This window comes from Ochotona princeps, chromosome 4 (assembly GCF_030435755.1).
Source record: "Ochotona princeps isolate mOchPri1 chromosome 4, mOchPri1.hap1, whole genome shotgun sequence".
NCBI classification, from domain to species: Eukaryota; Metazoa; Chordata; class Mammalia; order Lagomorpha; family Ochotonidae; genus Ochotona; species Ochotona princeps.
This window is the reverse complement of record NC_080835.1, coordinates 69,208,719-69,226,088: the sequence shown is the minus strand read 5'-3', so window position 1 is coordinate 69,226,088 and position 17,370 is coordinate 69,208,719. Positions and strand designations below refer to the sequence as shown.

At 42.8% G+C, this 17,370-nt stretch overlaps 1 protein-coding gene across 1 annotated transcript in view; it reads right to left on the bottom strand.

The window, feature by feature from the left end:
* Positions 1-17,370, bottom strand: part of CEP295 (centrosomal protein 295) — an 83,672-nt gene that overhangs the window by 25,052 nt on the left and 41,250 nt on the right. Inside the window, exons 8-13 of the mRNA XM_058662308.1 lie at positions 15,750-15,890; positions 13,992-14,175; positions 13,615-13,776; positions 11,004-11,195; positions 6,689-6,781; positions 6,433-6,536 (exon numbers count right to left, since the gene is read on the bottom strand). Coding sequence (XP_058518291.1) covers positions 6,433-6,536; positions 6,689-6,781; positions 11,004-11,195; positions 13,615-13,776; positions 13,992-14,175; positions 15,750-15,890 — 876 coding nt within the window. The remainder of the gene's footprint in view (positions 1-6,432; positions 6,537-6,688; positions 6,782-11,003; positions 11,196-13,614; positions 13,777-13,991; positions 14,176-15,749; positions 15,891-17,370) is intronic.

The window sequence follows — 17,370 nt, the reverse complement described above, 5'->3', positions numbered from 1 at the left end:
GATGGTACGTCAGGCGCCATTTTGTACACTGTGGCAATAGCTTTGGGACTGCAGGGACAACAGTGAACTGCGCATGTGCTGAGCTCGCAAGAACTCACTGAGTTCCGTGGATTGCACTGGTCCCGCAGGAAAATAATACCAACTGTGGCAGCCTACCAGTCAAAATAGGTCCGTGTGGCACCCAGACCTAACGTTCAACAGGTTCCAGCAAGATCAGCGCCACCAACAACCTAATTATATAGGACACCTGGTGTCTCTCTAATCCTGGGACCTGCTCCAACCAGAAGTGGGAGAAAGGTTGCAGAGACAACAGCACAACCTCAGCACAACAGCACAGGAGGTGGAGAGTGGTGAGCCAGGAGCTGGGGCTTTGGAGACCATGGTGGAAATCTAACATAAGAACCCAGACCTGGAACTCGCTGGAGCTTGTGGCACAAGTGGCTGCAAACAGAATTGTATACCAACTGCAATAAGTAAAATCGCGTTGTAGACCTGTGGGTGACACAGCTTAGAAACCTGCCCCAAAGGAGAAGACTCTGCTAACCAGAAGTACAAGAGCAAAAGAAGAGACAAAGGCACAATGAATATTACTGAAAACTCCTCTGCAAAGGAGCAAAACCCCATGCCAACCTCAGAGTTAACTGAGGAAGACATTGGGAAAATGGGGCACACAGAATCCATAAGACTCATTTTAAAGATTCTGATCAAAAATGAGAAGCTCATGCGAGAGTTCAAAGAATTTAAGGAAGCAATAAAGCAAATCAAGGCTGGTATTTCAGAAATGAAGAACACAGTAGAGCAAACTAAAAGTACAGTGGAGAGTCTCCAAAATAGAATGAAGCAAACAGAAGAAAGAATCTCAGAATTGGAAGATATTTCCTGTCATCAGGGGGAAGCAAACAAAAAACTGGAAGCAGAGCTGGATCAGGCCAAAAAAAGTATTCAAGAATTGAAAGACAATATTAAGAGGCCAAATATAAGAGTTATGGGAGTCCCAGAAGGTGCAGAAAGAGAAGCTGAGTTTGCAAATGCATTTAAAGAAATAATAAAGGAAAATTTCCCTAATCTGGAGAAAGAATTGGGAAACAAGATCCAGGAGGGGCACAGAACTCCCAACAGGCTTGACCAAAAGCGATCTTCATCACGGCATATGATCATCAAGCTCTCTTCAACTGAACATAAGGAAAAGATCCTTAAATGTGCACGTGAAAAAAATCAATTGACATATAAAGGAATGCCAATTAAGCTCACAGGAGATCTCTCACAGAAAATTCCACAGGCAAAAACAGAAATGGAGTGACATATTTCAGATTCTAAAAGAAATAAAATTCTTCCACAGTAAAGAAAAGCTAAAAGAATTTGCCTCTTCCAAACCTGACCTACAAATGATACTTCAAGATGTTCTCTTCACAGAGAACAGGAATAGCACCTACCAAAACCAAAGGCAAACGGGAAGAACATCCCAGTAAAATGACAACAGAAGACTAACCCAACGAACAACCCATTCCTAAAATGACAGGACCAAAGTACCACCCATACATGTTAAACTCTGAATGTAAGTAGCTTAAGCTCAAACATCATAGATTAGTAGACTGGATTAAAAAACAAAACCCATCTGTTTATTGTCTGGAGGAGACACACTTCAACAAAGATCAGCAGAAACTATATCACATGGGTTTTGTTGTTTTCTGATAGTTTCGTCTCTTCAAAACACTTTCTTCTGATTAAATCATTCAATGACTCATAGATCATGCAGTGGCATCATTTTCTTCAAGAAGGTTCTTGATTTTCATTTCTTCAGCTACACATTAGTCATTTAATAGCATGTTATTTAACTTCTTGGTGTTTATTTCTTTCCTCTCTTGGATGTTTTTGTTTTGTGGCTCTTCATTTAAGGGGATGTACAGTAGTTGTGTAATGGAGACTGTCATATCTAGTAACATGTCATTTAACTTCAGGGCATTGTAAATTTCTATTTTTCTTTCTATTGTTGATTTTGTATCATGACTTTTCATTTAAGGGGATGTACAGTAGCTGTGAAATGGAGACTAACATCCAGATGTGAGAATGCAGTGTGGTATGCATTTCTGCTTCCAGACAAAGATGGACTTACAGTGAAACTGTTCACTGTATCTTGACAATAGGATTCTGGACTCTCTGCCATTGTCCATGCCCGCAATGATGGACATATGACTGTGTATAAAGAACTATATGTTAGTAATGATATAGAGGAACTAGATGGGGGGAGGGAATTGGGGAGGGAATACGGGAATATGGAACTGTATCATAAAATGATAGCAATAATAATAAAGTGTCAAAAAAAAAACAACCAAAGAAAACACATGGGTGGCGGCTGTGGGGGGTGCCCCTGCCGGGTCGGACCCAATGCTGGAGGCTCACGCCAAAGACACTGCCGCAAGGCAGTGAACGAGTCCTCGGCCTCCCCCAGGACCCAAGAGAGCTCTTTCCTCAGGGTAAGTGCGCCATGAGGGAACTTGGGAACTGGGTTAAAATTCCTAGCTCCGCCCAGCTGCTAATATCTTCTGGCTGGATGAGTTTGGGAGGGGTGCGGGCCTTGGAGACAGGGGCAAGTGCCGCTCCTCACAGTGTGGCGGCTGTAGGGGGTGCCCCTGCCGGGTCGGACTCAATGCTGGGGGCTCACGCCAAAGACACTGCCGCAAGGCAGTGAACGAGTCCTCAGCCTCCCCCAGGACCCAAGAGAGCTCTTTCCCCAGGGTAAGTGCGCCATCAGGGAACTTGGGAACTGGGTTAAAATTCCTAGCTCCACCCAGCTGCTAATATCTGGCGGCCAGGGAGCGCTGGGGTATTGGTTGTCTGAATCGCTTTTTAGGTAGCTCCAGGTTGATCCCACTGTGCTTCTGGGATCTCAGTCAATTCTAAACACTCCCAATGGCGGTAACTCTTCCTTTGAAGAAATTGGTAACGGAACAGAATGTACTGGGCAGGACTGAGCAAACCTTAGCCTACAAGCAAAACTAGAAACCAGCATGGAGCACAGGTCATACGGAGACATGCTCTGGCACCTACTGGGCTATTTGAGTCAAGGACACTAAGCCACACAGTCTAAGGCAGAGGCCAGGACAAGTGAGGGACTGAGACAAGCTGAGTCAGAGCAACCACTGGCAGGCGCATGATCTACGGCTAGGAACAGGCCCAGTTGGGGAGCTAAGGGGACACCTTAACTGGGTTGAGGTTCCCACCAAGGGGCGCGTGTGCTGGAATGGGGTTGCGTTCTATCTAGGAAACAGTTGCAATCTCCCGAGGCACTAGTGTGGACTGGGATTGGATGCACCAGGCCAGGCCAGACCCCAACTTCATCTGGTGTCATGGAGAACCAGGGTAGATGTGGGACTGATTAGGCTGGCTCTCAACCCCTTACTGAGCCATGTGTGAGCTGTATGTGGGTATGGACGAGCCATGGCTGGGCTGAAACATCCAACAACAAGAACCAGAATGGGGTGAAAGCAAGCCAGGAAAAGCCACTGTTCCTGCTAGGACATGAGGTGAACTGAATAGGGCTAGCTCAAGGACCCCCTGGTATGCGCAAAATCTGGCATTGGGAGAGGTTCTTATGGAGGAGCCTGGGCAACTCCTCTGGCAGGACACAGTCCCTGCAGGTAAGTGCAAGAAGCATGATAGGAAACAGCCCAGAATAGGCCATGGTGAGTTGCCCACTGGCATACATTTGGCATAAGTCAGGGGCAGACCGGGCTGAGTCGGTTCATGTCATACACTGGTAAATCTGAACACCAGAACAGAGTGTGGGTCGAGCCAGGTCTGGTCGCGAGAAAAAACCATTGCATACTATGGAACGCTAGGGTGAGGTTGCCTGTACTGGATTTGACTGCAGCACCCAACCAGCACACATGAGATCCAGGAAGGGAGGGGCAGAGCCGGCGGGCGGATTAAGGGGCTGGTCCCCTCGCCAGACAGCTACTCCCACTGGAGAGCTTGGGCTGGGAAGGGGACAGACCAGACTAAGCAAGGCGGCAACACCTGTGCGCTGCACGTGAACTAGATCAAGGAAAAGCCAGGCTGGGCAGATTATTCCTGCTGGTGCAAACAAAAATTAGAGTGGGTGAGGGATGTTTGGGCTTAGCCACAGCACCAACTGGCAGAAGCTGGCACTGGGGACTAATTCTGTCAAGTCAAATCACAGAACCACCCGAAGAGTGCATAAACCGGGACTGAGAGAGACCTGGGAGGGAAATAGTGGGTTCCCCCTTCTTGGGTCACTACTCCCGCAGGAGGGCATGAAAACTAAGAAAGGGGCTGGGGTGGCTAGACAGAGAGGCACTCAACAACATCCGTGAGGGCTGGAGAGTTGAGTTGGTTAGATGGAACTAAGCTTTAATACCCACTGACAAGGACAAGAGCCAAATAGGATGTGGGACAGACTGGACTAGTCTGCTATACATACTGGCAATCCAGGGTAGGGGGCGGGCCTGGTGGGGGTTATTGTGGGTCGCCCCGACTAGGCTGCAGCTCTCACTGGTTGATGCGAGGGCCGAGTGTGTGCTGGGCAGAACCAGGCTGGACTGCAACACCCATTGATTCCAGTGGAAATCAGGACTGAAAACAGAACCAACCCAGCAACTGAAACCACCAGCTGATCGTGGTGATGGACTGTGCTGGGCCCTGTGCTTGCTAGAACATACAAGAAACTAATCTGGGAATACCTCAAAGTTTCTTTGGAGATCTCCCCAATCGAACTGCTGGACTCATAACCCTAGCCAAGAAAAGACAGAGGACAGAGCAAGTCAATCAACCATCTCAGCTATATGTTGGCAGCGAAATACTGGGCAAATGAAGACTCTATGATGGACTGTGTGAATCAGTGGACGACCTCACCGAGTGAAACTGGCAGCGATTCATAACTGGAGAACTATTAAAACCATTTGAACAAGGATCTCAGAGCATACCCCACATCTGGGACTTGGGGTGGGTGGGAAACTGGGTGGGGCTTCTCCGTCAACATCCCCCTTTACCTCAGATACATGATGGAAACAATATGGACATAATACTATTACCCACTTCCCTATAGCCCCTGAACCTTTTTATTTTTTTTTACCGTAATTAACTATGTAAATATTGTCAACAAAAATACAATAAAAAAAAAGGTAAAAAAAAAAAAGAAAACACATGGGACACAGCCAAAAAAGCAAACAAACAATAAATAATAAAAAAAAAAAAAAAACAGATTGGACTGTTGGAGTTACACTTTCCAAGTGCTGAATGATAAAATAAAATAGTCACGAGACAGCTGAATAGTACCCTATAGCCATTTTAAGGTGTACAGCAGCCGGTTTTGCGTATAAATTAAAATTGAACTCTCAATGAAGTAGTCACAGGATGTGGTTAAGAACTTGCATTTTTTAACATATTTGTTACTCAATACCATCTCAATTAATACCATAATGTTGTAAATTGAGGTTGATGCTATGCTGTGGCTTTTAATTGGTCGGGATGATATTCTGCCAGCTCTGCTTTCAGACCAGAGATGGTCTCCCCAAGAAACCGTTGAATTTATCTGGACAATAAGATGTTGGACTCTATGCTTGCTGTGAAAGAATCTTGACTGAATTTGAACTGTAATCTTGCAACAAGGTAGAGGAATCCACCATGGGGGGAGGGTATGGGGAGGGGCTGGGGGGAATCCCAGAGCCTATGAGATAGTGTCACATAATGCAATGTAATCAATATAAATATAAATAAATAAATAAATAAATAAATATATATATATATATAAAAATAAAAGGCCCGGAGCCATGGCCTACTGGCTAAAGTCCCGGCCTTGAATGCACCGGGATCCCGTATGCACGCCGGTTCTAATCCCGGTAGCTCCACTTCCCATCCAGTTCCCTGCTTGTGGCCTGGGAAAGCAATCGACGACGGCCCAAAGCCTTGGGACCCTGTACCCGCATGTGGGAGACCCGGAGGAGCTCCTGGCTCCTGGCTTCGGATTGGCGCAGCACTGGGCGTTGCGGCTCACTTGGGGAGTGAATCATCGGATGGAAGATCTTCCTCTCTGTCTCTCCTCCTCTCTGTATATCTGCCTTTCCAATGAAAATAAATAAATCTTTAAAAAAAAATAATAAATACATAAAGAACAAACAAAAAATATTTATTGTACACTTACTATGTACAGGTGCTAGAATTATACAGAATAAATTTTTAGAAATCTTAAAATATAAAAAAGCAAATGCAAAAAAATGCAAAAAAGATGTGTAGCATAAAAACAATATGCATTTTGTCAGTTCTGCACAGCACAGTCCTACTTCTGACATCATAATCTCATATTGTTGACAAACATACTCTGGTAAAAAGTAACCAGAGATTATGACAAATTCCACTGGTAACAATTACAGTTCTTGAGTGAATGAATGTTTTAAAAACTAAACATCGCATTACCTGTTTCTGCCTTGCAGACATTCTAACTCTGGCTGCTGCTTCTTGAGGGTGGAGAAGGACTGAACTTGGAGCCGCAGGTGTGACAGGCAGAGTCTCATTTATTTCTGAAAGAATCCCCGGAAATCAAAAATCAGTCTTAACTATTCAGATTCTGACAGCACTATAATGGCATTTCATTCACACGTACAAGTAATTTTATAAAGAAAAACAGGTGAAGAGTAACATCAGTTTACTTCCAGTTTGTGATGGAAAATACCTTGTCTCACTGCAGAGTCTTTCTGGCACGGAAGTAGAACATCTTCACTAGCGAGTGTCCCAGACTCAATCGTTCCCTTATCGCCTTCGACCTCTGCAAAGATATCGCTGCCATGATGAGCATGCTATCACCATCAAGCTTAAAACTGACAAAATAACTCAAGTGTACATTCAGATGAACTGCATTCATTAATTTATTGATTTGGCATCTACTGATGTGCTAGATGTCAAGTATACTGTACTGAATGAGAAAGACCTCAGGGAGTTTTATAGAGTAATATGAGGGACAGAAAATCATATTCCTCAGTAAAAAACACACAAAAACAGAAACTGTTTAATTTTTAAGTAAGACAAATGAAGGACTGCAATAATATAATATGATAAAGATAATATCAGACTAGCAGCTCAGATGAGATTTCTTAGAAAACATGATATTTAAGCATTGCGTCCGGCACAATAGTCTACTGCTTAAAATCCTAGCCTTGCACATGCCAGGATCCCATATCAGCACTGGTTCATGTCCCGGCAGCTCCACTTCCCATCCAACTACCTGCTTGTGGCCTAGGAAAGCAGTCAAGGATGGCACAAAGCCTTGGGACCCAGACCCCGTGTGGGAGACCTGGAAGAGGCTTCTGGCTCTTGGTTTCGGATCAGCTCAGCTCTGGCCGTTGTGGCCTCTTGGGGAATGAACCAGTGGATGGAAAATCTTTCTCTCCATCTCTCCTTTTCTCTATAAATCTGACTTTCTAATAAAAATAAATTATATCTTAAACAAAATAAAATGGTATTTAAGCATAAGCCAGCTGAGAAAAGACTCAGCCAGTAAAGAATATGGAACTGGGCCTGGTGCAGTAGCCTAGTGGCTAAAGTTATTGCCTTGCAAGCGTCGACATCCGATATGGGTGCCGGTTCTAATCCTGGTAGCCCTGTTTCCCATCCAGCTCCCTGCTGTGGCCTGAGAAAGCAGTCGAGGACAGCCCAAAGCCTTGGTACCATGTAGCTGCGTGGGAGACCCAGAAGTTGTTCATGGCTTCAGATCAGCTCAGTTCCGGTCATTGTGGCAGACAAAGGTCTTTCCTGGCTCTCCTCTTCTTTGTGTATCTTATTTTCCAACAAAAATGAATAAAAAGATTTATTTATTTTTGTTGCAAAGTTACATATACAGAGAGGAGAGACACAGAGGAAGATCTTCCACCCGATGACTCAATCCCCAAGCACTGCAACAGCTGGAGCTGAGCCTATCTGAAGCCAGGAGCCAGGAGCCTCTTCTCGGTTTCCCACACGGGTGCAGGTTCCCAAGGCTTTGTGTCGTCCTCGACTGCTTTCCCAAGCCACAAGCAGGGAGCTGGATGGGAAGCTGTGGCACTGGGGTTAGGACCAGCACTCATAGGGGATCCTGGCATGTTCAAGGCGAGGATTTTAGCTGCTACACCACCATGCCAGACCCAAAATAATTAAATTTTAAAAAAAACTCATATTAGTGTATATTAGTCATTAGGGAAATGTAAATAATAATTTCAGATACCACTTAAAATATTGGAATAATGGTTAAATTAAAGAATATGGAAATGTATAGGAGAGCTTTTCTAACAGATCAGCAGGTATGAAAGGCCTTCTGAAGATCAGGAAAAAAAATTGGCTCATTCAAGGAACCAAAAGATCAACACGCATGGAAGGCATGCAGTCAGGCAAGCAGAACAGCGAAACAAGACATACAGCCTTTTTCTTGTCTTACAGATTTCTTTATTTTAATTAGAAATTCTGATATATATAGAGGAGGAGAGAGAAAGTGGAAGATCCTCCATCCACTGATTTACTCCCTAATTGGCTGCAACAGCCGGAGTCAAGCTCCAAACAAAACCCAGGAACAGGAGCTTTCCACACAGGTGCAGGGTCCCAAGGCTTTGGGCCGTCCTCAACTCATTTCCCAGGCCGCAAGCAGGGAGCTGGATGGGAAGTGGGACTGCTGGGACATGAACCAGTGCCTATAAGAGATCCCTGCACATGCAAGGCGAGGACTTTAGCCACTAACTAGGCTATTGCACCAAACCACACAGCCTTTTTCAAAAGAACTTGCTATGGATGCACTACAAATGCGCCCTTCACTTTTGGAACTTCAATACCACATTCTCCACTGCTGCTCTGGCTCTTATTTTTTTTCTTTCGTATGCTTTAGCTGTTTTCCCTCTCCAGGCATCTTTGCACTAAAGCATTTCCCATAAAAAATTTCTTCTGTGGCTATGGCTTCAAGCATTATGTATGTGTGCTTTCCAAAACTTCTCTCCTGCTCTAAGCTATGTAATTAATAAACACTGAGTATTTTCCATGCACAAAGCTCTTGCTGTGGAGAAAGAGTAATGAACAACCTTGCTACCTCACGTAAGTGTTGCATGGGCGTGGATATTAAGACAATTAGCAAGAAAGTAAAAAGCGCTTGTCATTTTAGAGTGATCAGAAAAGGCCTGAAAAAGACGGCTGAGCCACAGATACATCCATTAGAATTCTAACCAAGCAGGTGTGCAATTACAAACAGGACATGAGTCATACATTTGCTCTGTGAGAATAGGAGCAATAATGCTGACATCTCTTGTACAGTGCCTGGACAGGGAAATGCATGCGAGTGAGGGAGGAGCTCGGGAGTGATGGTGCCAAGTCTGTGTGCTCCATTCACACAGTCTGCTAATAGTTTAAGCACATGCTGTGGTTTTTTGGGAGGTTTTTTTTTTTTTTGGTGGGGGGGAGGATGATCAGGTAATTATAGGTATAAAATGAAGACAGCAGGACACTACAAGAATCTAAACCAGAGCTGTAGGTGATGAAATACGGCTGAGTCTTGGATGATTCTGAGGGTAGGAGTAACTAGATTTACTGATAATTTTGATGGGAAGGAAACCGGAATGACCAAACATTCTTGCTTGAACAGGAGAATTAAAACACTGCCAGCTATCAAAATGTGGGAAGATTGTTAAGAAAAGCTGAAGCTGCGTGGGAGAAAATAGCGAATTTAGATTGGAACAACATAAGATGTTATTAGATACACAAGATGTGAAATAAATGAATGAATTGGGCTTAAAATATGAAGGCCTACAAAACCCATTGGGGAAGAGCTCAGCTTAAGGACAATAAATTATGGCACTGGATTAACTCGGGAAGAGTGCTGATAAAAAGAAAAAAGGGAATCTCTATGCCTTCAAATTGTTTCATAGAAAATAAAAAAGACAATAATAATAGTAAAAAAGTTCTCAAGAATTGAGTTTTGAGGGCATTGGTTAGTAGAAATGCTGATAAACAAAATCACAAAGAAGGAGCGAGTGACGTGGGAAGACAGAGAGGCCACGTACTACGAAGCCACATGAAAGATATACTTCAGGAAAGCTTCCCATCTTACACTAAAATCCAGAATTGAAATACAGACAATAATTACTTCCACCAAAACACTTGCACACAAATGCAACCACAATTCAAAAGAATTACAAAAATAAAATTCTAACAACAGATATCAAAAAACATCAAAGAACAGTCACATCTTCACAATTTTGTTTGTATACAATTCAAAGAGATAGTGTTGATATAAACCTGTAACTTCTAGAAATATATTTAATATCCTATTTACTGACACCCCCCAAAATCTTTAAAACTGCCAAAAAGAGAAACCAGATCTCTGATGAAATATAAGGGAAACATATATGTCCACAGCAACCTAAGAAATATCAAGAGGGCCCGGAGCCGTGGCCTAGCGGCTAAAGTCCTCGCCTTGAACGCCCCGGGATCCCATATGGGCGCCGGTTCTAGTCCCGGCACCTCCACTTCCCATCCAGCTCCCTGCTTGTGGCCTGGGAAAGCAGTTGAGGATGGCCCAAAGCTTTGGGACCCTGCACCCGCGTGGGAGACCCGGAAGAGGTTCCAGGTTCCCGGCTTCGGATCGGCGCACACCGGCCCGTTGCGGCTCACTTGGGGAGCGAGTCATCGGACGGAAGATCTTCCTGTCTCTCCTCCTCTCTATATCTGACTTTGTAATAAACTGAATAAATCTTTAAAAAAAAAAAAGAAAAAAGAAATATCAAGAGAAATCAGCACAGAGAACTACTTAATTCTGGTTCATCATCTGTAATGGAATACACACAGATGGGAATAATTCTCTACAGTGACAACAGTCTACAAGAAAACTCACTGAGGTTTCAAGACTGCTTGTGGCCCTTAGCAAAATGATGTTTCTTCCTTTCGACCTCCGTCCTTCGATTTTCAGGTCTGGGAATGTTTTTGAAAAATTTAAATTGACTTTCTACAGTGCCACATGAAGGCTATGAACAGCCTACCTTGTTCCTGCTCGGTTCCCGACTCAGCAGCTGATGCCTTACTCTCAATTTCATTAACAGTTGTAATCACTTCACTTTCGTCCTCAGACAAGGACTTAATTGTCCAGAGAGATTTTTGGTTTCGTATTTTATTTAATAATTTTTTAAAAATAATTTTTGAAGAGACTTGCTTGGTTTTCATTGCAAAGGGAACTAAAAGAAAAAAAAACAAGAGAAAAACTCATTAAGTACCTATTTTATACTAGGCAAATTGTTTTATCTTTACAGTTACTATAGCTACTAGTTAAAAAAAGATATTTTATTTTCCTCAATATTTATAATTACATAATTCATAATCAATTGGTATATATAATGCTATTTTATAATGCAGTACAACTGGAAGCTTAAAAACTTAAATACTTATAATTAAACTTGAATACAGAAAGACATATATTATGCTTGGTAAGTGAAGACAGATTTCATATATTCTAACTCATTTCTGCATAAAACCAGTATCTGAAATGTGTGATGTAACATTCATTATTCTACACTCAGGAATGACCCAAAAGTGATCTTCAATTTCTTGGTAGGCTATAGAGGAAAACACTGTAACTGTAGAAGCAAATCAAGCTGCACCCAAATTGTCCTTACTAGTGTCAAGGGTAAATTTCTCCTACCTATCATCACACAGAGTCCTTCAGGCTGAATCAGATTAAAGGACAGACACAGGTGCTTATGTAAGGGCTGCTGGTATAATGCCAAAACTCCGAACAAGGCTACCAATATTTGGAGGAGACAGATACTCATAATGCTAAACTCAGGACTGTAGATTTTTGCCCATTTTTCATTTAACTTCATGTTTGTCAGCTTTTTTTCAATCAACATGAGTCATTTATAATAAATTATAAGTATCTTAAAATAAAAATTTAATAACCAATAAAAAACTTTTTATTTCTGAAAAACTGAAAGACCTGGCAACATCATGCCAACAATCCTACATGGGACTATCAAAAGCTTAAGAGACAAATGCTCCTTTAGATCGAGCCAGACTTTCACTCTGACAAAACAGCTATCTGAAAGGTACTTCCTAATAAAAAGCAAAGGACTAGATTTTAAAGACAATTGCATCTGCCAAGAGAACAATATTCTTTCTGCACACTCCAGAATGAAGTTTAAGTGGGACCTGTATGGAAAGCAAGTGAGCCTTGAAATCATGTTTCTCCAAGTTTATGCCAAAGCAAAACAATACAGTCAGCTTCACTTTAAAAAGCAATCAGGGGGGCCCGGTGGCGTGGCCTAGCAGCTAAAGTCCTCGCCTTGAACGCCCCGGGATCCCATATGGGCGCCGGTTTTAGTCCTGGCAGCTCCACTTCCCATCCAGCTCCCTGCTTGTGGCCTGGGAAGGCAGTTGAGGACGGCCCAAAGCTTTGGCACCCTGCACCCGCGTGGGGGACCCGGAAGAGGTTCCAGGTTCCCGGCATCGGATCGGCGCGTACCAGCCCATTGCGGCTCACTTGGGGAGTGAATCATTGGACGGAAGATCTTCCTTTCTGTCTCTCCTCCTCTATGTATATCCAGCTTTCCAATAATAATAAAAAATCTTTAAAAAAAAAAAAAAAGCAATCAGGGCACAATTGAGAAGGATAAAGTCTGCCTTCTGAGGAGACCTGCAAGAAGCTCCTGGCTCTTGACTATCTCAGTTCTGGCCATTGTAGCACCTGGGGAGTGAATGAGCAGATGGAAGATCTGTCTGTCCTGTCTCTTTTGCTCTCTCTGTAATTCTTACACACATACACACAGCTTCTTCCTAGATATATGAAGAGAATCTGCATTGACAGAAAAAGGAAATATTACTCCTTCCTATTAATCACTCCCAATAATTTATACTTAAAGCTAGACTGGGGCCCGGCGCTGTGGCCTAGCGGCTAAAGTCCTCACCTTGAACACGCCAGGATCCCATATGGGCGCTGGTTCTAATCCCGGCAGCTCCACTTCCCATCCAGCTCTCTGTTTGTGGCCTGGGAAAGCAGTCGAGGATGGCCCAAAGCTTTGGGACCCTGCACTCGTGTGGGAGACCTGGAAGAAGTTCCTGGTTCCCTGGTTCGGACTGGCGCAGCACCGGCCGTTGTGGTCATTTGGGGAGTGAATCATTGGACGGAAGATCTTCCTCTCTGTCTCTCCTCCTCTCTGTATATCTGACTTTGTAATAAAAAATAAATAAATCTTAAAAAAAAAAAACTAGACCAAATTTTCCTGTTGGCTAATGATCAACATCTTAAAAACATTTATTTACTTATCTATATTTATTCATTTATCAGTGGGAGAAGCATGCAATCTCCCCCATCTACTAGGTTCCGTACCCAAGTGTCTGCATGGCTAGGGCTGGGTCAGGCCAAAGCTAGAAGTCAAGAACCCAGTCTAGGTCTCCTACACTGGAGACAGGAACCCAAGTACTTGAGCCATCATTTGCTGCCTGCCAGGGAACAGACCGACAGGAATCTAAAGTCAGAAGTTGAGCTAGGACTCGAACCCAAGTACTCCAACATGGGACACAGCCATCTTAGCCACTTGGCTGAAAGCCTGCTTAGATAAGTATTTATCTTCGATGAGTAAGATCAAAATGAGTTTTTACCTTCTGGTTCACTAGACATTTTAGCTTCTGTTACTTGAAGGTTCTGAGTTTCACCTACATCTTCTTGTTCCATGGAAAGGTCCAGTTCTTCATCTTGAATCTGATCAGTAACAGTAGGCAAAGGCTCTGGTTCAAGGTGTAAAATCAGGTTTCCCTTCACCTCTTTATAAAGAAATATAGACACATGTTTCCACTCCAACACAGTTGAAAATAATTTGATCATAAAATGGTAAATGTCATCACAGTCCTAAATCTAAAATCTGAGGCCCTTGTCAAAATGGAGAACTCATTTCAAAGAACTACTTCATCGTGACAAATCTATTTCTCTGACCAAAACATTTAAAAGAACTGTCAGAAGTCAACTGAAAATATCTTACTCCTGTCAGCATTGTACATGTCTTCAAAGGCAAATTCCAGTTCTCTCTGCCAGTCTTCTTTCATTTCACTGCGTTTGTATGGAAGCTCAACTAGTTGAGGCGGCATTTGTGCTACCGTCTGTCTCCTGCGTGCTAGGTCCTCTTGTTGCAGCTGTTGGAGCTCTTTCATTACTTTCTCTTGACTCTTCAAGATAAAGAGAGTGGACGGCAGCCAAGTCATGAACTTTGCATAGGAAAGTGGGGACATACTGAGGAATAGCATCCCCTTGCCTACTCTACAAATTGTTCTGCCACAAAAAGTATTATTTACCCACTCAGTAAGTATTTATTGAATGCGAGATAGTATGCTATATGTTAGAGACACGATCTCCAATCCAGCCTTGCCTAGATATAAAACCAACAAACACAATTAGCTTAGCAAGCTAGACTACAGGTGAGGACTTTAGCCGCTACACTATAGTGCTGGGCCCATATCCATCTCGATTTTGGTGGTAGAGGCAAGTACGAGAGGTAAGAAAGACCTTGGGCTCAGCACAGTAGCCTAGCGGCTAAAGTACTTGCCTTGCATGCACCGGGATCCCATATGGACATTGGTTCGTGTCCTGGCTGCCCTGCTTCCCATCCAGCTCCTGCTTGTGGCCTGGGAAGGCAGTTGAGGGTGGCCCAAAGCCTTGGGACCCTGCACCCACATGGGACACCTGGAGGAGGCTTCTGGCTCCTGGCTTCATATCAGCTCAGCTCCCACCACTGTGGCAACTTTTGGGGAGTGAACCAGCAGACAGAAGATCCTCCTCTCTGTGTCTCCTCCTCTCTATATATCTGACTTTCCAATAAAAATAAATACATTAAAAAAGAAAAGACCTTTCATTCCTTGGCCAGGAGGCTTCAGCCAGATAAAAAGAGTGGTACAAGTAAGGAAAGACTTTGGCACCATGTATGGAATTTAAGACATGGGTTATTCAGAGACCATCACAATATTCTTTATAGCCAGGGAACGGAGGGTGCAAGTGATGAGGGGGGACAAAAAAGTTGGAGAGGCAAGCAGTGCCAAGACAAGTCAGAACATCTACTGGCAAGCAGTAGTTTCTGGCTACTACAGGATGCATGACAGAAAGGTTCAGAGAGGGAAAAGGAAATTCTCCCCTGCAATGAGCTAGCATGCTTTTTGATGACTGTTCTCACACAAGACACATTAAGTCTAAAACAATGCAGTAAGGTGGAAGGAGTCTGCATTAAGCATTTGGCATGTGATAAAAACACAAAAGTTTTAAACTTCGTTGGCCTACTCATATTTTTAAAGGCAGAGAGACGGAGACACCAGAGATGTTGCATCTGAAGTTTCACACTCCTAATGCCTGCACAACAAGGGCTCCGTCATGCTGAAGCCAAGAATCTAGAACTCCAGCTGGCTCTTCAATAGGCGTGGCACTTGAGCCATCATCTTCTGCCTCCCAGGAATGTGTGCCAGCAGAAAGCTGGATTGGAAATGAAGAACCCTAAACCCAAACAGGGACTTGGATGTAGAATGTGGGTGACGGAAGCAGTAGCTTAAGCTGCTTAACCAAACTCCGGCCAGTCAAACCTTAGAACAGTGATAACCTGAACTTGAAGCAGGAGGGGAAAAGAAGCTGTGAACTTGAAATCTTAGCAATCAGAGACTACATTAACCTTCTATGTTAAGCTTAGACACTCGTCAGTTCTAAACTGCTATTAGCAAATCATTCAATGACAATCAACAAAGATCATTTAAAATCTTACTTGAGCCAAGTGGATCTTCTGCATTGCTTGGAAACCCCTTATGTGTGCCTTTTCACACTGTTCCTTTCTCTCTTGGACAGCCTGCTTTTGTAGTTCATCCAATCTTTTAGCTTCTTCCTCAGCAGCCACATGAGCATCTGTCTAGCAATCAATCGAAATATTTTAGGTAACATTTCTTCCCCAAAAGTATGAAACAAAAATTAGCTTAAAAAAACTTTAAAATCATGTTTCCCACTTTTAAAATTAAATGCTAAAAAGAACTGTCTTTTTAAATGGCCACAACTATGAACACATATCTCTAAACTGGATCTAACTGTTTAGGATAAAGTTTTACACACAGTCTCAAATTGCATTAGGCTATGTTCATCCAAATACATTTCTGCAGCTTTTTAAATAAAGAAATGCCACTGACATGACAGAGTGGAAAGGTAAGGACAAAGATGGTCGTTAGAAAACCCAATATATCTAACCTCATTCAGGAAACAGTGAATTGTCTCTGTTTTTTTAGACAACATTTGTTGCTTGGATTTAGCCTTGGTACGGCTAAAACACCTACTTTAACAAAGTTTCTGGCTTCCTATTCTTGTGAATAACCAACAACTGTGCCATTGTCTAATCTATCATGACAGCTCATAAACATAACATACAAATACAAAAAGGGGAGTATACAACTGGATATACACCTTTAATACTTGAACATTCACTTTCAAATATAAACATCTCAAATGTAACCAGCTATAGAAGCTTTTCTATATTTTACACGTTGAAATCGTCTGAAAAGCTATTCATTTTACATGACCAATTTTACTGAAAACACACGCACATACACACCCTTTGAGCCAATAAATATTTATAGAAATGTAAATACTATTATGTAGAATAAAAGATTTGTTAAATTGAAAGTATAATCTCTATTAACAAGAAAACCTTTAAGCACAACATTTCATCCCATTTAAGCCATGGGTTTCCAACACAAAAACTGGTTAGGAATTCTTCACAATGCTTGACTATGAAATAAACTCAGGCCAATTTTAGTAAATTAAGTGGAGGAAAAACTACAAAATAGCACATAATGTGAATGATAAACATTTATCTTTATTCACGATAAATTCATTTAACTAACGCAAAATAAAACACAGAAAATATGAAGAACTGACAGGTCTAGATAGAAATTAGGGACCCTAAACTAATGTTCTTACTGATTAAACTTCAAAGCAATTATGAATGCATTACAGGGCTTGGCACAGTAGCCCAGTGGCTAAAACCCTTGTCTTGTATGTACTAGGCTCCCATATGGACGCCGGCTCTAATCCCGGCAGTCTCACTTTCCATTCAGCTCTCGCTTGAGGCCTGGGAAATCACTTGAGGACAGTCCAAGGCTTTGGGACCCTGAACCCGCATGGGAGACCCGGAAGTGGTTCCTGGTTCCTGGCTTTGGATTGGCACAGTTCTGGCCGTTACAGCCACTTGGGGAGTGAATCAATGGACGAAAGATCTTCCTGTCTCTCCTCCTCTCTGTACATTTGACTTTCCAATAAATAAACAAACAAATAAATAAATCTTAAAAAAAAAGGAATGCATTACAGATTTGCATCAGTTCAACTGAAAGTCGGGTGAAATG